We start from the raw sequence: 26,273 nt of genomic DNA on the forward strand, positions 1-26,273 counted from the left end.
GCAGGGGGCAGGCACCCCCCGATATAGGGATGGGTTTGTGCATGGGAGCTGTGCTGCTGCTTTATCTCCTGGAGCAAAACCTCTGTGGGAGGTGGGGACTGACATGGAAAACGGATGGGGGAGTCTCATCTCGTCTTGCACCTCCAGTTCCCCTCTTGTGCTGCTATGCTTGGGACAGTCAGAGGAGCTGGCAGTGGGACCAAGGGGTGCAAGGGCACGGGGTGGCACCCAGGGCTCTGCCAGGGTGGGTGCCCCCTTGGGATGCTGCAGTGGCTCTCCATAACCTTGCCCGGGGGGCAGGAGGGGAGCAGGGAGGGAGGGTGAAGATCCCAATTCATGCTCTGCAAGGATGTTAGTGGTGGTTCACACCCAGCGTGAGCTTTGGCCGAGGAGGACAGGGAGCAGCCTTCCTCCCTCACGCTCATTAGTTCATCGTCTCCCTTTATTTACCTACACATCAGCACTTGTTTACCAGAGAGGGCTTTATAGCACCAGTCATGACGTTATTACTAATAACACAACTCCTCTATTTAAATGGGGGTTCCAGATGTTTTTTTATTGTTTGCTAAACCTGTGGTAACCTGAACGAGTACGTTAAACAGCGGGACCATGGTTTCACGATCTTGCTTGTGAGGCCACTAAATCACCTGCCTCTAGATGCCTGTGCGGCACATGTGGGATATCGCTCAGCCCTTGGGATCACTGGGGACGAACACAAATCATACACACTAATTACTGAAGCCATCGCACTGCAATAGATGGGTCTGGTGGGTTGGGGTTTTTTCCCCTATTTTTGTCTTAAACTGGTTGCACTGGGCACCATTCGGTACCTGCAGCTCTCAGTACAGACACAGCTTCACGCTGAGCCCAGCTCCGGCGCAGGGGCTGGGATGTGCAGCATGGATGGTGGGAAATCTCAGCTTCATGTCGCCTGTTTTAGGGCATGCTTGTGTATTTACCTCAGCTTTGTGCTACATGGTGAGCTCCCCTGGTACCAGCACGCTTGTGATGGCCTGGGGTGGACCATCACGATGAAATCCCCCAGACCTGCGGGAGGGCTTCCAGCCCCTCCATGCTCGAGGCGGGTGGGAAGGGCTGGGAGAGCAAGAAATACATCTCTGTGTGTGGCCTTATTTGAGCTGGAAAATTTTAGGGGTCCACAAATAGAAGTTGTTCAATAGTCTTTGTTACAGGAAATTCTGTATTGCCTTGCGATTTTTCTTTCAAAATACCTAGGAGGAGTTAGGTAGAAAGCAGAATTCAGTTTATCACCTCTCCCCCCCACCACAGGGTTTAAATGGCTCCTGGCTGTCAGTGCAATGCTTTACACTCTCTGCCCAGAGATCTAGCAACTGCTTAAGCTCTTGAATCATCCTTTCCCATCACACAGACAAGATTATTCTCATTTTACAACTGGAGTAACAGAGACAGTGCAGTTAGGGCAGCTCCTGTGCTGAGCAGTCCTTGGACAGCACCACAGCGCTGCAGCACCCTGACATCTGCCTTATCTCAGCCCCTTGTACGGTTTTTGATCCTAAAGATCTTCTGCAGTATTTCATGGCAAAGTGTGGTAAAGCCAAGACCGAGGTCGCCTTGCCTGTCCTTCATCGTTCCCTATGCTGCAGAGCTGCTAACCTGGGGAGGAGAAGAAAAAGAACCCACCCAAAGCCCTCAAAAAAAAAACCCAAACACAGTCTGAAACAGCTGAAAGATGGCTGATCCGCTCTTTCCCCTCATCTTACTCAATGGAATTGCTTATGTGCTCTTGGCTGCATTTCTTGCCATCCCAAAAGGGGTTGGTCTCAGCTGAGAACAAGATGCAGAAATATAGGAGCCTAAAACATAATGAGAGCACTGACAGATCCAGACTCCCAGCAGCACAGCCTGCTTGGGGAAAATAATTCCTCTTGTTCCATCAAATAGGAGGGACATCTGACCCCAGAAGTGAGTCAAATGTGAAATGTAATTCAACCCCCAACAGGGGCCAGAGTATAAATGCAACTTGACATCTGATCAAACCATTGCGGACATTTGACCCGCGAGATGAGTGAGGTATCTGTTGTGCCTCATGAAGTCAGCAGAGCATCATTCCTCACCCCTGTCAGTTTTCTTTCTTTTTTTCCATCCCTCCCCAAAGATGAGGAATTAAGTAATGCAGAAATCCCAAGGAATGGACAGATTACCAACCATATGATGTACTCCAGAAAATGAGTGAAAACGCAGTGGTGCTGTTAAAAGAAATAAAAACACCTGCAAAATCAGTAAGAAAAGGCATTTATTAAGATCTTTGTGATAGGGAGAGTAACCCCAGGAAAGGCGAAGGTTGGGAAATTCCTCACGTAGCTGGACAGGAATGAGGTTGGTTTTGTTTGGCATCGAGACTTCTGCACTTGCAGGAAGAGTCCGCAGGTGCTTTATAAACATGAATTAACTACGCCTGGGAATACCCTGCGAGAAGGTATCGTTATCCCATGTTACGGGTGAATAAACGCAGGAAATCCCTTGCTGGGGATGATGCAGGGTGTGGGGAGAGCTGTCCCTCATCTTGTTGGGAGCTGGGATGTGACTGTGCCCAGTCTGTGGGAGAGACCTTGTGGAAAGCCTCAGGGGAGCGTTTGCCACGTTCCTCCCTCCAGGGCACGTCTCTGTGCGCACCTTCGAAGGAGGAAAGAGCTGATTGCTGATGGCTCTGCCTGATCCCAGGGGCTTTCAGTGCACAGCCTATTCCAGCTGAGCAACGTGCCTGTTGCTGTACCAACAAGTTAATTTGTGTGACTCCTCGTGCAAATGCTGTTATACATCAGTGCAGTTTATTCTGGCCAGGGAGATGCACCAGCCTAAGCAACTCTCTGCTTTTGTAACTGAGAGCACAAATAGGAGTACACTGCTTTAACTGTGAGCGTTGAAAATGTGACAGTTAAATTGACAAAAAGTTATTTGCACACCATTTCCTCCTCCTAATGCTAGTCCTATACGATGCTCTCGCCGGCACACTCGTGCTGCCCATCTGTGTATCGAAAATGTCAGGTCTTGGCTGCAAGGAACCACATCTGTCCTGTAGTCATGTGGGGGGGCTGCAGGTTTGCACGGCAGCAGTGCAAAAGCGTAGTCTCACCCAGCCCTGGGGAGACACCTGATGTCAGCGACCTGCAGAGCAGCAAAGAGGGCTTTAGTTTGGGCTGCGTGCGTTGGGTTAACTCATGGATGGAGCTGCTCACATTTATGCTGCTGAGAAAGTAGATCCATGGGCGTAGACGTGTTTGTACTGGCAACACATGCATAAAATAGAAGGTGAGTTTTTCTCTGGCTGTGTGCAAACCAGCAGGAGCTCAGCTGAGTGTGGAGGTTATACCGATGCACCAAGGGAAATGGAGTTAAGAGAGATTGTATTTGTCACGTGCGCATGCACATATACAGCATCTGTCTTCAAATGTGTGCCTGTATAAATATTAACGTAGGGTTGTACATACCTTCCCCTTTCTGCATGCATGAAATCCATCTGCGTATGTATCCATGTGCTTGGATGTGTATAAATCAACATTTGTCCACTGTATCTATTGCCCTTTATCTGTTTATCTCCATACATCTTCAAGCTCGGGTCTGTATTAGCCATAATAGATACAGTAAGTCGCTGATCTGGTGGGTCAAATGGTCAGGGCTCTTTGATCAGCCGTCAGGATACATTACCACCAGGGCCTCCGGTGGGGCTTGAATTACAACTTACATTTGACTCATTTCTGGGGTCAAAACGTCCCTCTTATTTGATCGAATGACAGAAATTGTATAATTTGTATATATCCCTGAGCCATATGTGCTCTGAGTGCCACTCTAATGTGTTTTATAAAGGCACAGCTGTCTTGGTGACTTATTTTAAATGGGATTTTGAAGTAGTGTTCTTGCCATTTAATGTCCTCATTCAGGGTTACACAAGGTTTATCAAATAATAAATAACATTTAGAACATTCATTTTAGCATAACAATGGGTTTGCTAGTTATAAGGAACTGGACAGTACAATAAAGCTGTGTTTGGTAAATAAGCAATAATGTAGAAAGCAAGCAATAGCATAATTAGAAATTAATTATGGTGCAGGAAGCTGTGGATACCTTGCTCCCATTCTGCTAACGCTCCAGACAAGACAGAGCTCATCTTGGCAGCTTCTGCTATAAAATGTGCCATTAAACCTTGTCAAAATACTGGCAGACGTGTTGTCCTCCCACCTCCTGGGCCTCCCACTAATCTCAACTGAATTGCATCAGAACGTCAGCAGCTGATAAAATAAACCAGGGGCTGGGGCAGCTCCGTGCCGTGCCAGTGCAGGGGTCCCCTTTCCCGCGGGGGACCACGGAACCCAGATGCCACCACTGCAGTCCTGAAGTGGCCGTGGAGCCCCAGGCAGTGTGAGGGCAGTCCGGCGCTGTGAACGAAGACGTGGCTTATCCTCCCCTTCTCCTTGCTCCTTCCTTATTAGTAGGAAGCTGTAAACCAGGACCGACAGCGACGTGGTGGTGGTAGAGATGCTCTGTTGCTGGCAGTGAAGCAACAGTGTGCGATTGCTTGGCCGTAACGTTCTCATGTTGGTTGGTCCCTGACCTACCAGGACGTGTGAATTTGGAGGAGTTTCCAGCAGTTTGTTTGTCCCCGAAACTCATAAGGTGCAGCAGGTTGCTCATGGTCACCGCAGCCGCTGCCTCAGACCTGGCTTTGCTCCAGAAGAAAGACTGGAAGCGAATCAGGAGACCATATACGTGGCTGAGTGATACCTTAGGATGACCCTTCTCTCAAGTCTTGTCATAGTAAAGGCTGCACAGCAGACTGGGGGAGGAAAAATTAGAGCCCACCGTGAGGTTGTTATTCATGCCATTCCCACTCAAGCCCCCGATGAACTTTTGTGCCTCTAAGGAGTCTGATTGGTCTTTGCATATGAAGAAACATGTTTGTTTTAACTTTGAGGAGACATGTCTTGGGGTCTTCATAATCTTTTGATTTTGGCTATTGATGGACTTGATCTATTGATCACAGGAACAATGATAGTCAGAGGATGGTCAGCATTAGAGAAAATCACTGATATAAGTAGGTTTAAAAAGGGGAGAACGTGTCCCCCAGGCATGGAGGGCTCTGATGCTCCTGAATTTCCAGTGGTCTTGTGCTCCTTGGGCTTCACTCTCTTGCCTCTGTACAGCACCCTGGTCTGTTCCAGTCTGCGAACAGGCTGTATTTTTGGAGTCTAAAGTCAACCACAAGAGGGGCAGAGTGCCTTAAAGTAAAAAACTGATGACCCCCCAATCATTTTACAATGAGGCAAATATTGCTAGAGCAGATGTATAGATGGATGTATACAGAAAGCCCCTTGTGAATGGAAGTGAGAGCTTTATACCGACTCGGAGCTGAAAGGGGGTTAATCAGAGTTTGGCAGTACAGTGGAAGCCAGGAGTGCACGCTGCAGCAGGCACCCATGCTAAGATAGAGATTTTGCTCTCTCCGTGCTGTTCTTTGAGTAGTACTATATAATTTCATATGTTGTGCTAGAGAATAAAAAATAGAGGGGAGACATTGATAGATATTAAATGCCTTTCTCAGCTTACAATTCAGGAAGAATCTCATGTACTATTTTAGAATGAACAATAGTGTGTTAAATGTCATTTATTATAATCAGGAGCTAATGGAAACCCTTCCAGGCGGGGTTTTGGAGGCAAGCACAACTACAGCTGATGATCCAGGCTTGTGAATTTTGCATGAACTCCCATGTGACCGTGAAATTTTTGAAAGGTGCAGTCAGGAAGTGATTCCTATAACTTAGTCATAGCAAGAGAAGCTTCTGTTGCTGGTGGAGGGTCGGCTGTAGTGCTTAAATAAAATAATAACAAAATCCTTTGGTATTACAAGCAGAACGAACATCATCTTCAGCACCTGGTTACAAAGGACTCCTAAGTTTTTAACAAGGGTGTTTGAAAACGGTCACCAAGCATCACAGAGTGAAAAGCTAATGTAAGTGAGCAGTTCCTAGACCAGAATGGATAGTCTCTGTTTGTATTGCATTTACTCTGAGGCAAAACCAAACAGTCTCATGCAGCTGAAGCTGTCTGTCAGGTGGCACAGGGCACCTTGTAGGGACAGAAAACTGAAATTGTCGCTGTGGCTGAATTTCACATGTAGGCATTTCATCAAGGAACTAAGGTTCCTGAACAGATTCAGGTTTAGGGGCAAAGGCAGGAGGGAGAAGATGCTTCTTGGGTGCATCGGAGCAGAGGTCGGAAAAGCAGAGAAATAAATAGCAGACACTGTGGCTGGCAGCCTGGGCTAGGCACAGCATCCACTGCTCCTCCAGGGTCTTCCAGGTGACCGCAGCCAGCTGTGCCCTAGGGTCAGTCCAAGCAGCAATCTTTCCTTCTCTTTCCCATCTTTCCCAGGTTTTTTGGGATCTTGATCAGCTCAGAGATTGTTTTTGATGCAATGGTGAAGAGCATCTGTATTAAGCAGCACTCCTGACTGTAGCCCTCAGCCTGCAAGGTGTGTGATCAAACTGTGCCCGAGGACCTTCAAACAGAACTCTGGTTTCTTTTCTGGTGAAGAAGTCTGTAAGCAGTGAAACACTTAAAAATAATAAAAAAAACCCAGTCATTGCAGGAGAGGCAGCACAGCTCTAGGCCATTGTCCATCTGCCCAAGGGCTGGGGAGGTGGTGGGTACCCAGGGGCTGGCAGAGAGAGGGCAGCAGCAGGACGATGTGTATCCCGCTGAGAAACAGCATCTGCTGCATCTTGATCCAAAGTCTTACATACAGAAAATACTGATAACCAAAATGAGTTGTGATAGAGGGTTGGACATGGGTGTTTCTTGGTGCCAAAATGCCATGATGCCCACCACTGGGGCTGAAGAAAATGTGGACCCGAGATTCCAGAAATGCTCCCTGTGTGCTGGAGGCTGACAGAGATGGAGTAACTGGGACTGCTTCAGAGCACTGTGGGGCACAGCTGAGATCCAGTCAGACTAAATATGGGATCTACTGGTGCGCGTGGTGACTCCTCTGTCGTGAGGGTGCATGGGCTGACTGTCCAGCAATGCTGATGAGCTTGTAAAGCCAATGCCTCAAAATAGCAACAAAATAGAGGAAGGTGGTGTGCCCTATCCTTTAGCCAACAAAGTGTCGCTTTATCAAAGGTTTTCCACTGTGCTCAACAGTGCTGTAAAGGGACTGCACGTGGTGCACGCAGAGCTGCTGCCTCTGATGGCCAGCATGGCCCAGGGCAAGGTGGAGACCTACGGGAGGGGACCTGGGGCAGCTCTGGAGGGGAGCGGGTCACCTTCGCAGCATAGGTATCACGTTAATGTGGTGCTTATGTGTGCTGGTCGTGCCCCTGTGGTCAGCTGCCATTGCTCCTGGGAAGGTGCTGGGTTGTCCTTGAGTGGTGGCTGTCACTTCAGACAAAGGCAATCCCAGAGCTTTTACACACAAGATGTTTCTGCCTTCAGATCCTCCAGCTCCTCGCACTGTGCTAATTCCTCACCACTTGTCTCCTGAATTACCTGCTGTGACACACTGTGACTGGGAGCCAGGTCTTTATGTGCTAACGATTGATGCTGAGCTCTGATAACGCGATAACATCGCTATCGGTTTGCTGTGACGAGTGGGATTTTCTACTGCATCCTGTTGGGGGTTTGGGTTTGGCTCCTGCAGAGGTTGGTTTGCTTCTGTGATGGACCTCTGGGGAGTGGCTTTGGCAAACTGTGTCTGTGGAAATGTAGCACTGTGGGCCACAGGAATATGGAAAAAAAACCCACCAAAACCAACAACCAAAACCACAAAAAAACCCCAGCCTGTTGCTCCTGGGATTTCCTTTCCTAACTGATTGATTACTTCTCATCGGAGTCCCAGCCCGAGCTGGTGTTTGGGTCTGCTGTCACAGCAGAGTGATTAACTGGGGAGCCACTTACTTCCAGCAAGAAAGCGCCGTATTCCACTATAGAGTTTGGATGAAGGCCTGTGCAGAAGGGGAGACCCCTCCGCAGCCTCGGCTGGCTGCAGAACACACCCTTGGCTCCATGTCGGCTCTGGGGCTGCCCTGGGTGCGTGCAGGGCTGGGCTTCGCTCCAGCCCCACAGTGGCCTGACCCACTCAGCAGAGCATCCTGGGGCTCTGCAGGTGCTGGAGGATGATGAGGGTTATGTATCCTTAGTGTGCTGAGTGTGGCCATCGAGCTCCTTACCCTCGGAGTCAGGCATTGACTTCCAACCTCTACTCACTCGTGCGGTTGGTCAGAGCGCTGGACCCAAACTGGTGTCCAGCAGTGCTGTGGCAGCTTGCCTGCAAGCGGGAGGTGGTACCCATCCCTCATGGTCCGAACAGATTGGTGGGACCTCACGGGGAGCCCTTGAGAATGGGATGGCTTGATGCCTGCATGCAACAGGATGCTTGCATTAGCTCTTCTGCTTTTGCTCCAGGATTTGTACAGCAGAGCCCTGGGCATCCCCCTTCTTCAAGCCTGAGCGGCTCAGTGTGGGTGAGGCTGGCAGGTACCCAGGCAGGGGAGTGTGGGTGCTGTGGGTACCCAGGAGGGGAACACAGGACGCGGGAGAGGGAGTGTGCTGATGCAGGTAACCAGGGAGAAGGCGGTGTGGGTACTGCAGGCGGGGAGCTGTACTGCAGTTACTCAGGGAGGGGAGCATGCATGCCACCAGTCCTCTGTGGTGCTGCTTCTTTGGGAAAGTCTTGGATCTTTCCCTGTCAGGTGGTACACCAGGGCAGGCTGGTCGGAGCAATGATGGGAACCAAAAATCACAGGCAGTTAGGGATGCACTGGTCTTTCACAGGGAGGTGTGCTCTGGCCCTGGACCCAGCTGAAGGATCGCTATCACAGCAGTCTTAGCTCCTTCCAGCAGTGCGAAAGGTGGCAGAGCTGTCCCAGAGCTCTACATTTGCCCCATGCACCCATCACCCCTGTCGTGGTTCTGTCGAGGACTGTGCTGGGTCTCGCTCATCTGCTTTCATTACCAGCAGCCTCTGAGCAAGCCTGAAATAAATTTATCTTGAACTAGGAAATCCATCAGCAGCCATCAAAAGTGTCTGGGCTGATGCTGTATAGCCCAGGTCTATACATCTGTGTACATGTAAAGGGCAAAATATGACTTGGCTTTTATTACTTTAATTAAAACATGAGTGAAGAGTATGAGATTCATATTAAATTGTATTTTCCTGGCTGCTGTGAGAAGGAGCTAACTGATCTGATTACCATGAAGATTACAAACTATCAAAGTGAAAAAGAGCTTTTTGCTAGTATTTCATATTAAACCTTCAAACATAACACTTTAAGAATAATTATAGTTGTATTACTGGAAAATGATTCATGAATTCTGAATAAATATAAGACCCTTAAAGGGAAATGTTCCAAGACCACAGTTTTCATTCCAATCTGATGAAATTTAGTATCATTTTGCAGCTGTAGAATAAAATGAAAAAAAATATGTACATAGACTGTATTGAGTATATGTCAGACTAAACTAATGAGATTTTTTTCATCAACTCTGAGCACGCACACAGACAAATGGAATAGCCATTCTCATTTTCTGTAATAGAAAGCACTGAAAGAGAAGGCAGAAAGGATCTTACTGCTCACAAGTCTTTATTCTACCCTTCATTGTTAAATAATATATTTTAAGTTCTCATATCTCGACTCCAGAATGTTTGAACTGACGTTAATGGGTATATAAGAGAAAAGAGTGAGCTTAAAAAAAAAAAGTGAGGAAGGGCTAGGATTGGGACCTTTATTAGTATTCCCAGTGGGCTGTAATAAAGATACTTTTCACACAATACAGTGAATGTTTACAGCAGACAATTTAGTTTCCTTCCAACAATTATGAGAGAAATTGAATCTCAGGAAATGTTAGTTTTCTCTAAAATTAGACATAACAATAAAGATAGCCCTGAAAGTTTATTAAGGAGGGAAGAAAAAAAAAAATTAAGCCATCAGTCTCTGGAAGACAATTTAGCAAATTTATTTTAAGAATTCCAGATGACTTCTAAACAAAACCAGATACCTATGTGGCGCTGAGGGCTCATGCTCCCCACACCAGGCTTGGAGCTGGTGGCTGCTTTTCTCGTGAGGAGTAGGTTTTTTCCCAGGCTTCAGCAATTCCTAGTGCATTTTGCACAAATACACAAAAGATGCTTGTTTTCACCCCAGACCTGGCTGGAGGAGGATGCCGTCACTTCTGCAAGCAAATGGGGCACAAGATAGTAGCAGGTCTTGCTCTTCTGCTCACAGGTCAGGATGCTGCAAGCTGGGGAGCCCATACCGGTATCCAAAAGAAGTGTGTGGTCCTCACCTGCCCACCCCTCCCGAGGCAGGTTTCCCTGCACTGTAGGGGAAACATGATTTACATCAAAAGTAGCAAAGCTGTAGGAGCCCCATTTCATAAAACCAGCAGGATGTTCGCTCACCCGAGTGTTAGAAAGTGGAAAGCTGTGTATTTTTGCATGAATATTTGCATGCCTTCTCACAGGTGCAGTTAATACTGATGCTTGTGCAAATGCAATGTTTCATCCACCCCCCCATGCAGGCACAGAGCTCTGTGTGCAGTCACATATGGCTTTGCATGCACAAAGGACTAGTCAGCAAAACAACCAGTTAGCTCAGGCCTTTAAGTTTTTGCTGAGGAAAGTGGTCGTGAAATGTCCACAGGGGAGCTGCAGGGAAAGGGTGGGAGTTACGGGGCACTTGAATGCAACTGCAGGAATGAATTTATCGTGTTCACACTGAGATGCTGGGGATCAAAAAAGGAAAGCCCCTCTGTAAAACGCAGGAAACTCTGAAGCTCTATGAGCAGCTCATGCTGTGGTAGTTTATTTCGAAACAATGCAATTTGAACACAAAGTGTAGTTTTTCTACTTGACTTGGTCTCCAGGTTTCTGCATTGAGGATTGCTGCAACATCCAAATTAGATACTAGAGACACCTACTCTTTTCTACTTGTGTGTTTTTTCTTTTGCCCATGCAATCCTTGATTGCTGACTTTTGCTTCACTCTGTCCCAGTCTGGAAAGGGATTCCTGTTATTTGATATCAAGAATAGGGATGGGAAGAGAAATGGTGAAAGCCAATGCAGCTTAGCTTGCAGCCAAACTTCTCAAGTAATCTTCCTCAAAAGTATCTGCCCCATTCTGATCATATTTGGGGATAGACCAGGATGATGCTTTTTGGTAACACCAAGTAGGGCTCTTGAGGCACCGAGTTTGGTACCACTGTTATAATTAGAAGTGCTCGGTTCTGAGTCGTGACAGGTTTGTGGAAATGTCTAGACTTTGTGTGGGCTTGGATTCGAAAGATGGCAGCTGAAGCCCTTGAGTATGCTGAGCAAATGTAAATTTTTACCATGGAATTGATGTTTTGGCTTTGTTACCTGCAGCCGTGTTGTGCTGAGAACCTCCCCTGCCTCTTCATTAGCATCTCTTTCTCATTTTGGCTCTTCCACTTCTGCCCATTTTCCTCGGAACCATTAAAGTTCTACCTGGCATGTTGTAAACTAGTAAAAATAATAGAAAAACCTGTCTAGCTGCTTAATGAATAAAGCGTTTCTGTTGATTTGGCCACTGGGTAGCTGGGACTGGTTTTCTTTGGATGCAGCTACTAATGGAGTGCCTCCCGCTTCATGCCTTGTGTGTTGGGTTTGGTCCCTCATGGTCACACGATGAAGGTCATGCCGGTGTTGGTATGAGCCCTCTTGCACCTCCATCTCCTCTGCAAAGCTCTTTCCTGTGTCAGCAAAGGCTCTCCATTGCCTCTAGAGCTGCCAGTGCCTACAACAGTCCCTTCTCACTGCCAGCATTGAAGGTGATCCCTGCTCCTGGCTGTGACCAGCAGATTGGTGTCCTGGCTGTCCTTCCTGATGGAGGGTTGTCATTACTTTAGGCAAACATTGCTATTTCGATTGTTAATCTGATGGTTTTCCTTTTTGCCTTCCTCCTGAAAGGATGGTACCTACTCGAGCTATTCATTTTGTCCAGGTTGCTTAATGCTTTAGAAGGTATTTGGTGAGTCTCTGTGATTCAGGCCATGGATGAGCCCTTCACAGCAATGGGTGTGTTCCTGCCTTTTTTTAGATACCATACGTAAGCTTGTTTTAATTAAAGAAAAAAAAAAATGTTAAAATTGTTAAAGATAAAATCTGTTTGTTTCCCAAAATTCACATATTGGAGGCCTAAGGCTGAGATTTTCACGCCTTCGCTGGGGATTTGGATACTTGGCTGTGCACCATGTTACAGTTCTCACAATTTTGTCATGAGTCTCTTGGTGCTTCGTGGTTTCCCTAACAGCCCGGCACCTTTGTGCTCTTGTGACGTGACAGCTTTTGCTTTGGAGAAGCGAGTAAAAGAATAAAATCCTTGCACTCATGGTTATGAGGGAAGCATGCATGTAATTGTGGCAGTCAGCAGCTCAGTAAATGCAAAGTGGGTAGGAGAGGTCCCGGCTGATTATCTTGACATCTCATGGACTGGGAGGGTTGGCACCTTGATGATTTTTGCATATGTAGGGTCTGCAAGAAGTGAGGCGTCCTGATCCCGTAGGTAATCTGTAATATCTCCTTCGACCAACGGAAACCAGGTCACGCTGAGCCGCAGGCAGACCTTGCCTGCCCTGGCTGTGGAGGCAGCGCTGCCCAAACCCAGCCACTGAGGCTGCAACCGGGTCGATGCTTTTGCCGTCTCTTCTCAGGGTTTACTTTGGCAAAGCTGACTCAGAGCTATCTGGTTTTGGCATTTCTCCTGCATGCTGGAGCCAGATTCTGGGGCTGAGGGTCTTAGGGATAATGTGGGAGGCTGATTTATCATGCTGGTGACTTCAGTTAATTTCCTTTTCCCATTTTGGCAACTTCCTGGCAGTCTGAAATGTTTTGCAGTGTATGGGCAGGTAAAGGATTTTGAGCTCCTCTTGAGGGTAAAGAGGAGAGAGGGGAGGGAAGAAGGTGGCATTTTACGAAGCATTGATATGTACTTAATTTTAATAAAATTAAAAAAAAAAAGGGGGTAAGCAGCACCTTAGCTGCTAAGGCGACAGGCGCTTAAGAAGCACTGAATAAATACATAAAACATATTTGCTGAAGGCATTTGTTGTTGGAAGTTTAAACATTAAAGATGCCTGGTTCGTCTGATACCATAATAAAACCGGGATGTTCAAAGAGCCATTAGTGGTGCTCAGACTACAGCTTTACATCTTCACTGTATGTACCAAGGAAGCCACATTAGATCAGCAATGCTTCAGTGAGTTTTGGCCCCAGAAGGGAAAGTAAGTGAATTCTGGGAGGGATTTCAACGTGGGCTTGGGCTTTTCTGTAGTGCATTTCCACTTTCATATTGATCAACGTGCATGTTTTTGTATTGTTCCCTTGTAAAGTGCTGGGGCAGGTCCGTGGGAGCTCTGCCTTTGTCCCGGTATCCCCAGGCTTAATAAAAGCTGGCTCAGGGCCTGATGAGACAAATAAACAGGTTTGCGTATTTATTTTTTTAAATTACAGGATAAGGAGGAACACAGATACTCAATCCATTAAGAAATAACTAGGTGGGTGATTCACTACCATTTGTGTAAATGGCACTAACTCTGGTCTGCCTGCACAATTTATTAATACTTCACGGGAGGAAAAAAAATTATTTTAATCTCATAATGGATGATGAGCTGTGAAATTGCTTCTGCAGCAGCTGGGCACCCTGGGGGAGGTGCTAGGTTGCACCACATTATGCAAGCTCTCCCCACATCTCTGCCTTCCTCGTGCTAATCAGGCACGTCAGATCTGGGCAGTGGGGAGGGGGGATGCCACTGCTCCTGTTGGATTTTATTTCTTTTTTTTTTTTTTTTAAATAAAGGTAGTTTTCTTGTCAATTTCCTTTGGAGTCCCAAGTATGACTTGGGAAGTGTGCCAGGTTTGGGCTGGGACTGTGAGCGGTACCAGCGCTCCAGCTGCGGTGAAGTTTCGTTTGGGCACTACAAGGGCGGCCCAGGGGGAAATGATGCACCTGGGAGGACGGTGCATGTGTGTAGTGCTGAGAGCAAACCAGGTGTAGCGTAGGGCCACTTAGGAAAAGAATTGCAGGTTGCCCCCTCAGCTCCAGCAAGGGATTTGCAGCGTCTGCTTCTGCAGGCGTGACGATGGTCAACTCTTAGTTATACATGCGTGTCTCTTACGCCTTGCAAACACCAGTCCTGGTGGCTGCAGGTGTGCCCTGGTGTGCGATGACTGCACAGGCTTCATGTGGAAATTTGTCTTTGATGATGAGAGAAAAAACAAAAAAACTCAGGGCACATCAGGGAGAAAAAAGGCTTGATTCAGGATGGGTTGTGTTGCCCTTATGGCTTTGCCGGAGGAGCTTGCTGCAGACCTGTAGGTAAAGCAACGTTTGCCACGGTGCCTGCGGCACAGAGTATGGCTGCGCTGGCCATGTGCAGTGGGCTAGGACGTTCTTTGAGATAAAGCTCTGAAAAACTGCTACAAAGCATCCAGGCAACGTGTGGCACAAAGCCTTTTTTTAATCCCTTAACCCCACACCTTCAGTTTTGAGCATAAGAGAAATACTCTCTAACCGAAAAGGGACAAACACGGTACAGAACATAGTTTCTGCTCCGGGTCCTTCTGGCTCGACTGAAGCTAGGTTGAATTAATTTCTTAGAGTGCTTTTTACTAATTCTTCCTTGCATGCACTCCATTACTGTTTTCAGGCCGCCTTATCTCTTGACCTGCTTACAGTGCATTGTACATCATTATATAATGTACCCTTGGCTCAACACAAAATACCAAATCCGTACAGTCCAACAATGAATTTCTGTGAAGTGCGCTGATCTTATTATGCGAGTTCAATATGCCATGAGACAAAAAAGGCAATTATGTAAAATCTGTACTCCTCAAATAATTCCCAGAAATGCATGATATTCTTGAGTGGAATATTATCATATTCCTTGTATTTGCTTCCAGGCGAGTTATTAGGAAAGAAAAGAAAAGGGTTTATAGTTGTCTGGCCCAGTCGGTCTAATTTTAGATCCCCATTGGATCCTATCTCACTGGGTGCACAATCCCTTCAATATATTTTAAAAAGGGGCAAAAATCATTATAAACAATTTTAAGGGGGCTGATTGTGAGACAGATGACAGACTTTGCCGACGTGGAGCAGAGCTTGCACATCTGCTAGCTTTCCCTGGAGCACTGCCACGTTTGCTTTGAAAGACGGGGGGGAAATAGCCACCAAAACACGCAGTGAAATGAAGCACTTCTCTTGCCATTGTGGGTAGGTAACTAAAACCTCGGTGAAGCTAGATTTTACTACAGGTGATCCAGGGACAAAAACGTGCCTTACGGTCCTGGCCCTGCTTATGAAGATACAACAAAGGGTTTTCAGGAGCCCTGGTAATTGCTGATGTTTGCATGAGCCAGTATAGAATGCTTCTAAAATTGCCGTCAGCAGACTTCGAGCCATGGTATCCCCTCTGCTTGTTTGGAAGTTGAAGGCCTTTGTGACAGGGACACGGTGCTGCCACACAGAGTTCAGCCCCCGGAGCTGGAGGTGGGGCGTGCGGAGGGAGCACCTCCACGCGTGCCATGGTGCGAATGCCCCAGCATGGACCAGGACAGTGTGGGGCAGAGGCAGGGGGTGCCTGGACATGCTCTGCCTCATGGAAATGGCATTTCAGAGAAGTAACAGCAGCACATCTGCAAAGCTGGGGTTGTGGATGTGTCTTGTAGGGAACCCAGGGAACTCCCTGCAGCTAGATGTTGATGTCAGGGGCTTGGTAGAGATGCAAGGAGAGGGAAGGACAATAAAACCAGAGGAGGCAGTTGAAAGGGAGGGATGAATTCTTCAGTTCTCTGAGGAGCTTCTGTAATTGTTGATTAGAGATTTTTATGCCTCCCCCAAAATGCTGGCTAGTACTGACCAGATCTGAAGTCAGCATGTTGACAAACTGCTGGTCTGATTGTGTAAGCGGGGCTTGAGTTCTTGGGAGGACGGTGTGTGGTTGTGGGTCTCCATTCCCCCCTGCAAGTGGCCCTGAGAGCTTTCCTCTCCAGGACGTACCTGGTGGCACGAGAGGCTGGGTCTGGAGGGACAGCTGTCCCAGCAGGTCCGAGCGGAGCTCTCCTTCGGGACGCGCTGCGGTGCCGTCAGGGTCCTTCCCTGCGCTCTCCCACAGGGAATTGCTGCCTTGCAGTGAAAGGAGGAAAGGCTGAGGTATCCGAGGTGGATTACATTTATTTTCCTCGCTATTCCTGGGGGTAACTACATCCAAACCTCATTTTTGCCTGTGTCACTGGGGAATTAGAGGTCTGTCTCTCCCTCTTCCCTCAGAAGTCTATAAACGCAGCATTACTAATCCTTTATATACCATTGCATGCTGCACTGCTGCTTCCATGCATGTATATCTGCCTTTATGGTAACTGTAACCTTTTCTTGAACCAGAGATTTTCCTGAACAAAAGCCCTTTGGGATCTGTGTGGGTTTTCCTGGATACATTTTTAATAAACACAATAATTTGACTGCAAGCCCATTACCGATCCCCTGTTTGTTCTATGGGATAGTAATTTCCATGCCTGCAAAACCCACTAACTCATAGGGCAATCAAAGGAAGAATGACAACCAGGACAAAATTGGTATGTGTTGTGATAAACCAGTCCATCTTCAGCATCATGCACTGTAGCTTTATATATTGCCTGTAAATAATGTCTTCAAAAAGATATTAAATCTTTAGAAAAAATCAAGCCTAATTGTAACTATATTTTTGTTTTCCATTTTGGTTTATGTACAGTATATGACTTTTGCAGAGACATTTTTATTCCAGGAAAATGACAGGCCAACAAGAAGCCATAATTGCACTGATTTTTAGAAGTGCCTGCATTACTACAGATCTGATGTACTGCAAGACATGAATCAGAAAAATTCTATTAAAAAATCTCTTGAATGGCTGACACAGGAGTATTATCCACGATGATTAATTTGACTTGGTCATTATGAACACAGACAAGTCTGACAAAATTGCATTTCATTCCCCACTGAATTCATAAAATCACTATACACATAATAAGAAGTTATAGTTCTCTGCTATCCACTATTCTTGACAGGATTCCAGTTCTGGATAAGATACTGATTAAGAAAAAAAAAAAAAAAAAGTGGAGGGAGAGGGGGAGTTGGGAGCCTTTTTAAAAGCCTACAATAGGGCTGATTTCTTTTGCTATAAATTGTTCATAGAGCTCCATTATTTTTAGCTTTTTTTGGTGAAGTGGTGATGCAGGTCAGCCACAGCTTGGACAATACAAAAACATAAAATAAGCTTTTATTTACATCGGTGGGGATGCAGGAGAATCGCACGCATGTGTTTCACATCATCACTGCCAGGAAGCCCTGCTGGGCTGTACCTGAGGGCACGGGTACATCGCTGCTGAGCCAGAGCCACGAGCACATCCTCACCCAGGCTGAATCTCAGGGATTGTCCATCCGACAGATGATTAATAATATCTGGTAGCCTGTTCTTCATTTCCCACCCACATAAACAAGGTACCAGTGGACAGGTTGAGGCCAGAGACTCCAAAGAATGTTGTTTCTGGCTTTGGTAGATGTAAAATAACAAAAATAAAACTTCTCTGGTGAGTAGCAGAATTGGGTGCATGCCTCCCAAAACTTTATCTTTCTGAGTGAACTGAGATCTTCTGTTCCCTCTGGATATTGCTGGTTGGTTCCTCTCACAGTCCCCATCCTGCTGAGCACCATGGCACCGCATCACAGCCATCCCTTCGCTGCTGTAGCGGCTAGCCACGGAGATCAGTGACCATTAGGCGAACAAGAATGTTCAGGACCTCGGTGTTGCCCTTCCGTGCGCATGTGGTTTTATGAAACTTGAGAAAAGAGACTTTTTTTGCACTGTTGAATCTGACTGAAGCCATCTGACAGGCTCAGCTTTTGGAAAACCCATGGCTCTGTGGCTGCATGGGGTTTGTGTCTGTAGGAGGTGGGACAATGTCAACTCATGTCAAGTTAGAAGGTAAACGTGCCGCTCTGTCCAGAGGCGAAGCCACCCCGTAGCACCGCTGTTGGCGGGCGGCTGGCTTTCTGCCGCAGGTTGTCGCAGCGCGGAGCCTGCCCCAGAGCAGTGCCTGCACCGTGGGGGGAGACGGGGAGCAGCGGGGAGCATGGAGGTGTGTGCTTGCTCTCTAGGGCAACCAACGCTTGTTCAGGATTTAAAACCCCACTACTACAGGTATGGAGCAGTAGCACAGAGGCAGGCAGGTATTTTCTGCCCGTCGCTGGCTGCTCTGCTGTGCTCCCAGCCTCCCCGGTGTGGCTGCCTGTTACTGAACATTGTGCAGACGCTTCCAATGCACATCTATGTTCATGCAAGAACTCCTTTTCCCCTTTTCAACCACATTCCCATAGTCAAAGACCTGAGCATGTGAAAATTAATGTAGAAGGGACTGGGAACACTTCAAAGACAATTTGTAGATTGTATGTGACTGACTGTTAATAAATACTTCTTTACAGTATTTATCCAACTCTACCCAAGTAATTCATTGGCCCTGCTATTCACACGCTGGATCTCTCTGTGTGAAGATGAGGCAAATCAATTTCCATTCCTAAGACCCAGAGCTGCTGACGCGGAAAATCAGCGCTACTTCACTTCTTGGCACAGGGCCTTGGGAATCACAGGTGCAAGCACAGCCCTCCGGCACCCCCCGCCCCCAGGAGAGGTGGTGCTGAAGGGGTCTGCAGCCCTGCCTGCAGCCCCCTGGGTCACCCCTTGCTGGCCCCAGAGCATTTCTCTGGAGTTTGCAGCATCCAGGTGACCTCCACCTTCTCCTGCCACCTGAAGTAACGTTTCTGTCCCTGTGGCTTCAGCGCTTTGCAACAAACAAAATACCTCTGTGGGTCATGTGCCAGAGACACGTATCAAAATCCCCTTCTTGCAAATGTGGTTGTGCCTGTGCTGGGTAACGTGTGTGGTGGGACAGCAGTTTGGGGGCTTTTAAGGAAATACGGGGTAGCTTGCCTTCAATAAGCTTGGATTTTCACTTTTTCGTGGATCTTCTCTCAGCCTGGGGTTCCCTGCAGCTTGTGTGAATGCTGGCACATCCTTTTGTATATGTGTAAGAGAAATAAGGAAAGTCCCTGTAGGACAAGGCAGTGTCCAGCTTCCGTACAATCGATATACCCCACACGGCACCTGGCTGGTTTTTGCAGCCCCTTCCCCAAGCCGTGCTGGTAGAGCTTGCAGTGCCAGTGGGAGAGGAGTGCTCTCCCTGGGGACACAGCCCTCAGGACCCAGGTCCTGCTGCCGTCCCTGTGTCCAGCTGGGCTCAGGTTGCGGGGGGTGGCGTGGGGATTGCTATTGCTGTTCGTGGGACGGTGTGGACACCCCTTCGCCTCTGTGTCCTCCCTTCTCCTTATGCGCACCAGGAGCTCAAGGTGCAGCCCTTGGTCGTACCAAGTAGGAATGTTTTCTTCACTTTGCAGACTTGCCAGGTTGGATTTGGTCTGGTTAGACCCATCTAATCTCTGAAGTATCTTAGAGGGTCGCATTCCTACGGCAGTAAGCTCTTGTGTTAGCTGCAGGGAAAACCTTGTTAGTAGATGAGGGATGGTACAGAGTCCATGGTGGATTGTGTCATCTGGACGATTAGGGTGGGATGGATCACGCCAGCCTACGTATTTCCTTGTACCTTACCAAGAATAAATGTTCTCTCTTAGGCTCATATTTACTGTTGAATGTTATTTGACAGGGCAAATATTTACCTGCAATAATACTGCAAATCTCTATCCTTCTCCCTGTGAATAATATTTCTCTGAATCAATGCTTGGCTGCAACTCCTGGATCCTTGTGGATAATCACACTGAACATGACTCAGTGGAGAATTGGGGTCGCTGAACGTTTGCCTTGCTGCCAAGGAGAATGGTTTCCCAGGTCCTTGGTCAAGTCACATCTTCTATGATCAATACCAACACACAGTGGAGAGACGGTGCCGGCTGGGTGTGGAGTGTTTTGTAAAGAAGGATTGTGTTTTCCCCCCCTTCCATGAGGGGAAAGGTAGGAGAAAACTAAAGGCTTAATTTGTAGACATGCTCAACACTTGTAGCTCCCTCCTGAATCACCTGCACGGCAAATTCATAGTGTCTTTTAAAACATGGCTGTGGTTATGGCTTTGGCTGAACCACAGCTGGTCCCTTGAGCGGCACTGCATTGCCATGTCTGGATGTCCCTGAGTCTCGGGTTAGGTGGACATGTGAAGCCACCCAGCCACCATGCAGTGGTGGGTGGGTGCATCCAAAACAGCCTCTTGGCTGTGGTTGTGGGGATGCTCCCCTGGGCTCAGGCCCATGGTTAGGTGTGGGGGGGGTGTTACTGGCTGGCTGGTGGGACCTTGCCAGGGCCTGACTTTGTTTGCGGTTCAAGAGGAGGTACAGCAGAGAAGCAAAAGGTAAAGCAGCAGCAACATTGAGTGTGGTTTTGAGTCCGATGGCAGAGGGTGTGAAGGGTCACCATGCCCATCAGGCCACCCCACAGTGCAGAGGTGTGGGACACCCAGGGCATGTTGATAACCCACAGATGTGCTCCATGTCTGCAGCAGAGATGAGCCATTTGCCATTGACAGACCCGTGCTCAGAGCCACCTCCCACCCAAGAGCCTCCTCCTGGGCTGGGCTCTGTGTGCAAGGCAGAGAAATGTCTGGGCTCAGCTTACATCAGCTAGGAGAAATGGAAATCTGGCCCAATGCCTTGGATAGATCCGAGAGCTGGGAATGGGCATCTCCATTCCCATCCCTGCACGCCCCATCAGTCTCAGGTGCGCTGGGGATCAGGCGCAAACACATCCAGGGGTGTTGTAAAATCCTGGGTGGTGTGGCCTGGCTCTCTCAAAGCAGACAAGAAGGCTTCGTGGCTGAAGCTCTCACTCCCTGCTCTGCTGCCTGCTCCCAGGGCAGCCCCCTGAGCCAGCGCACGGCCAGCCTGCATGGCTGTAAGGCAGCTCTGGCTCCAGCGCCGTTTGCCTGACCTTCCCCCAGCGCTGCCTGGTGCAGCCAGCTGATAAGAGGAGAAAAAAAGTGGGATTGTTTCTCTCCCACCCTGGAGCAGCAGCAGCAGCCTGTTCCTTTGTTGCGGGCATTTGCACTGTGTTACAGCGGTGGGGGATGCTTGCTGTGAACATGCTCAGCACCATTGCTTGCTCATTGCTGGATGCTGACAGTCTGGAGTGAGAGCTCCTTGCTTCTCTCCTTGAACCGCAGTATCTTTCAGATGCAGCTTAAGAGCATGTAGAGAAGATGTCCACAATTTGATAAGCTTGTAATTCAGGTGCTTATGCAGCCATATAAAAGAAGATCCAGTTTTGCTGTTGTGACTCGGGTTTCCCATGCCTGGGCTGCTGGGAGACCCGCAGAGGGACCAGCTCATTCCCCTGTAAAGCTCTTGTTCTCCACCCGCTGTCTTGATTTAGCTCCATGTGCATATGGGGGCACCCTTTAACTGCAGCTCCTGCTTCTGCACCCACAAACATGCACTGCAGAACCACTTGGGCCACGGCTGGTACAGCTTTACTCAGTGTGCACAGTGCTGTTGCTTAAGCATGCATACAAGAGGCAGGGACTTGTGTGTCCTCCCTCCTCGCCCTCAAATAGCCCTGCTCCCCCTGGTTGGCCAGGACCATCCTGCAGGTCTCTGCAGTGTCACTCGAGGTTCTCCCTCATCCTTTCCCCAGGGACTTGCTCCTGCCTCCTCCTTAACCCCTTTCCAGCCCCACTGCTTCCCTGTCCACCCTCTCAGCCTCCTCCTGCTGCACAAGCTGTTGTGTCCTTCTCCACTATCCTCATGTGGGTCACCCGCAGCTCCTGGGCGTTTTGGGTGCCTCTTATCCATCTCTGTCTCCCTCTCTTGAAGAGCATAAGGGAGTAGTACGGGAAGCCTGGGAGATCTCGGCACATCGTTCCCATGGCAGGGAGCAGTGTTTCATGCTGGGGCGTCTCCAAGACCTGCTGGTGCTTTTGGGTTGTGCTTGTCGGGGCCACTGCAGCTCTGACAAAGGGACCTTGCTGTGCAAGTCCCCCCATGCTCTTGCAAGGGCATCAGCAGTCCTGACTTTCCTCTCAAGTGAATGCAAGTAGCATGTCCCCAGCCCTGTGCTCGTGAGCTAGGAGGGAGCAGCCGGTAATGTGGTCACCTGTTGTGACTCCTCTTGGGCCCGGATGTGGCCCAACTGTCACCTTGCTGGGAACCAGAGCCTTTCTCCCCATTACAGACCCTTCCGTGTTTCCCCATGCTGAGGGCGCAGATCTTGGGAGCTGTGGCCCAGCAAGGCATGATGAAAGGGTGGCGGGGAAGCTGTGTGGCATGAGCAGAGCAAGATGGATGCATTCCTTCATGTCCCCGCAGCACCTCCCCTCCACCCTCTGTCATCTGACTCTGAATCTGCTGGTGGACGGAGACAGTCCAGAGACCCCTGTTCAAACTTGGATTTCAAGAAGGAAAAATTGTTTTTAAATACGATTTTGCTGCTGTTAGTTGTCCCTTCTGCAATGCCATCCTGTGGCACTGCTGTGCGAGCATGGGGCATAGCCCCGGTGCTGTGCTCAGGGCAGTTTGGTCCATGCCTGGTGCCTGGTCTTGCAGCACAGCCCCTGTAACTGGAGCACAGAGAGATACACGGGGGTCTGAGGGCAAGGAGGGAGTCAGAGAAGAGGCACAGTCCCCTCTCTGGGGGTGCTTGGCTCCATCCTGCTGCTCCATCCGGCTGCAGGCAGAAGCAGAGCTTTGCCACTCCAGGCAGCACCCATCTGCCCTGCAGCACGAGCCGAGAGTGGCTTTGCAAGAAGAGGCTTGTTGTTTCAGCTGATTTCAGTGGTTTAATTTGAAGAGGAATAATGTGTAATCACAACAACTGTCATCTGTTTGACAGTGGAAAATCCTAGATCTTCCGTGCTTTTTTGTGTACTGTAATGGGCAGCCTTTTAGCAGAGCGAGCTTCTGTGCAATTGCGTTTGGAGTCCTGGCGGGATGAATGGGTTCAAACCAGCTCACTAATCTAATTTGTAATGTATCCTTATAACATATAATTGGCTGTTTAATTTAATTCAAATTAACATAAGAATAGGAAATATAATCTGCAGCGTAGCCCACATGGTGGTAGAAAGGAGTGTTGGGTGTTACTGGCAAAGGGGTTGAGATGACAGCTTTTGTGCACGCGGCGTGAGACCACCCTTCGTGGGGACGGAGGCGTCACCTCAGACATGTCAGTAGGCACCGTGTGTGACAATAAATCACCCCCCTTTCCCGCCTTGCGAGTGTCTATCTGTCTCATCTCCCTTCCTTATCTTTCTAGCAATCTATTTAAAACATATATAGAATAAACACGGCTTGCTTTGGAAAATTGTTCGTAGCGATAGGGTGTAAAAGCTGGCAGGCACCAAGTCTGATTCTGTTGATTGGATATTGTCTAATCTGATTTTGATTGTGTACAGCTTTGATTGTAATTTTGATATGTCTGCACAATACTGTAGCTGTTCAGAAAGCTTTGTGATTTAAACAGGTCTTTTTTTCTCTTTCCCTCCCCTGGGCTGAATAGAGGAGGCAGAAATGTGCGGGGCGCTGGGCTTTCGTGCTCCTCACAAAACCACCTCAAAGGCCTTCGGTGAGCTGCTCGGCAGCAACACAGGGAACTTGTAGTTTTGAAGAGAGCTTTAGGAAACTTTGAGTGGGTTTTACATAATTTAGTTAAGTACAGTAAAGCCACTTGCTTATATACCTGATACCAAAATAAACCAGTTGGAGGAACAAGTTTGCTGTGCAATGATTTATTTAAATCCCTTTTTGTAAAGCATGGAGTGAAATCCTCTTAAATAACTGGGAAAGAATCGGTGTACCTCAAAAAGCGTAGCCCAAATGGAAACCTAACTACTCGTCGTCTTAAAGGGGATCGCTCTGTCTGCTGTTGTGTACATCCTCTCAGCCCCCTGCCTGCCCCGTGTAATGCCACTGCTAGACAGCGGCTGCCTGGAAAAGCAGCTGGGCTTGGGTTTGCCCCGAACAGTAACGGCTGGTACAGGGCTACCTCAGCCCGGGCTCTGTCTTGTATTTCTCACGCACTCCTATTTACCCCCAGCCGGTGGGAATCTCAGGCGAACGTGAAGGCTGGGGTGGGATGTGCGCTGCCTGCTCTTCTCTCTGTCTCCCTTTGCAGCAGGATGAGGCGGGGTGAGAGGCAGGGGTTCAGCTCAGCAGAGGATGGGCTGCTTCCAGCCCCGGCTTTGGGGTGAGGCAGGAGTGACCCCCTGCTCCGACAGCCCCTGCTCCGACACCCGTCTCTCCCAGGCAGTGCTCCTGCTGCAAGCCCTTCCACTATCCAGATACCTCCTTGCTCCCCGTTGCCTCTCCCACTGGCTTCTGTATTCCACTTAAATATGGGGTTTATTTTATTTTATTAAGGGTTTTCTACCTGCAGTCTGGGGCAATGAAGAGCATGAATCCAAATGTGAGCTCTGGGGCAATGGATTAATAAAGCCTACAGTGCTTAACTGGTTTTGCACACATCTGGGGTTTTGCTCTTAAATCAAGTATTAAGTCAAAATCCAACCATGAAACTAGGTGATCGGGGAAATTTAGCTTAAAATCCATGTGTATAATACTATGGCTAATCAGAATTTCATATGCTGTAATAATATGTGAAACAGTAGATGTTTAGAATAAGCCTCCTCTGCCAGAGACTCATTATGTTCTGTGTTGATAATTAATAATTTTAGATAAATTCACACTTACATTATGAAGCAAATATGTTTTTGTCTGAAGTGAAAACGATAGCACAGGTGCAATAACATATTCTTTCTCTATATAAATTGGACACTTAGAAGTAAACAAGCCACCAGAAAACATGGGAAGCACGAGGAGTACAACATCTCTGTGTTTGTGGTCACCTCACGAGACCGTTGGTAGGGAGGTGAGGGAACACTTGTCCGAAGGAAATTTGGATAAGGATATAAGGAAGGACAAATCTCCATATGTGGTAGATCATGCAGGCTTTCTTTAAAGGATTTTTTAAAAAGCGATGGCTGTCTTTCCAACTCTCCCTCCCTGGTTGCAGCTTCTGTGCTGGAGTTTGTGAGGAATCAACAGGAATTTTGTTCCCACATACTAGTTATTTCTGCGGAGCTAATTCTCATAAAAACTCTTGAAAATACAAACTGTAGATACCATAAGAGCTAAGCTGGGTGCCCAGAGAAAGACTTTTGACTTAAAAATGCTGCAGCAGGTTGGGAAATGGCTGTGCTCTTTCACGGCTGTGGGCTCCGCGAGCATAGCTTGCCTGGCTGTGGTCCAGGCAGGGAGGATTCTGCTGAGGCTTTGGTGCACTAGAGATGCACTGGTGGGATGCAGCGTGGGAGAGGGGAGCACTGGGGGTGCCCAGGGCGGATCCAAGTTGTGCAAGGACCCATGGTGTCCCTGACAGATGGTGTGTTGCTACCACACTCACTACCTGGCTCCCATCTAGTTACAGCCTGCTGGTGTCCAGGACTAGAGATGTCTTATTAAAGCAAAACCATTTTCCCTGGGATGTGCTTTTGTATTTCTTACACAAATAATTGTTTTTCTTTGCTGAAGCAACAAGGCAGTGATACATTGCAAAATGTCTTTTTCATGTTTTAGACGTATAACGGTCAGAATGAGAACAACGAAGACTATGAGATCCCTCCCATAACGCCTCCAAATCTCCCTGACCCTTCCCTCCTGCACTTGGTGGACCACGAAACTGGATATCACTCCCTGTGCCACAGCCTCCCTCCAAACAGCCTGATACCAGCGTACCCCTACCAGAACATGGACCTGCCGGCCATCATGGTCTCCAACATGTTGAGTCAGGATGGGCATCTTCTCTCCAGCCAGCTACCCACGGTCAGTGATTTTTTCCCCCTTACTACCTTTCATTCAAGCTGCTCTGTATTTCGAGTTCTGAGTCAATTGAATGTCAAAGGATGTTGCAACAAGTTGTTTGCGCTGGGGGTCGGGAAGATCTGGTGACAGCCCAGCCTCACTGCCCTGCTGCCTGCCAAGGTCAGGGTGCAGTGGCAGATGCCGCATGGCTGTGGTCATGATGGCAATTTTGTATTTCCAGTTTGGTGTCTTCCTGAGCTTTATTAACTACTCAAGAGTCGAGGGGAAAGTTGCTTTCCTCCGTGTATGTAACGTCATCACTGAACTGAGCAAAGTGCACGTGCTCCATCCCCCACGTGAAGGTGACCAGCTGAAGCCCCTGGTTCATAACCCCTACGCCCT

The 26,273-nt window shown here is 48.2% G+C and overlaps 1 protein-coding gene across 3 annotated transcripts in view; it reads left to right on the forward strand.

Annotated features, from left to right (window-relative positions):
* Nucleotides 1–26,273, forward strand: part of TOX2 (TOX high mobility group box family member 2) — a 150,707-nt gene that overhangs the window by 62,799 nt on the left and 61,635 nt on the right. For all 3 annotated transcript variants that reach the window (XM_037402838.1, XM_037402837.1, XM_037402836.1), the window contains exon 3: nt 25,647–25,892. In XM_037402838.1, the coding sequence (XP_037258735.1) occupies nt 25,647–25,892 (246 nt within the window). The remainder of the gene's footprint in view (nt 1–25,646; nt 25,893–26,273) is intronic.

The sequence above is a fragment of the Falco rusticolus genome, chromosome 10, assembly GCF_015220075.1.
Source record: "Falco rusticolus isolate bFalRus1 chromosome 10, bFalRus1.pri, whole genome shotgun sequence".
NCBI lineage: Eukaryota > Metazoa > Chordata > Aves > Falconiformes > Falconidae > Falco > Falco rusticolus.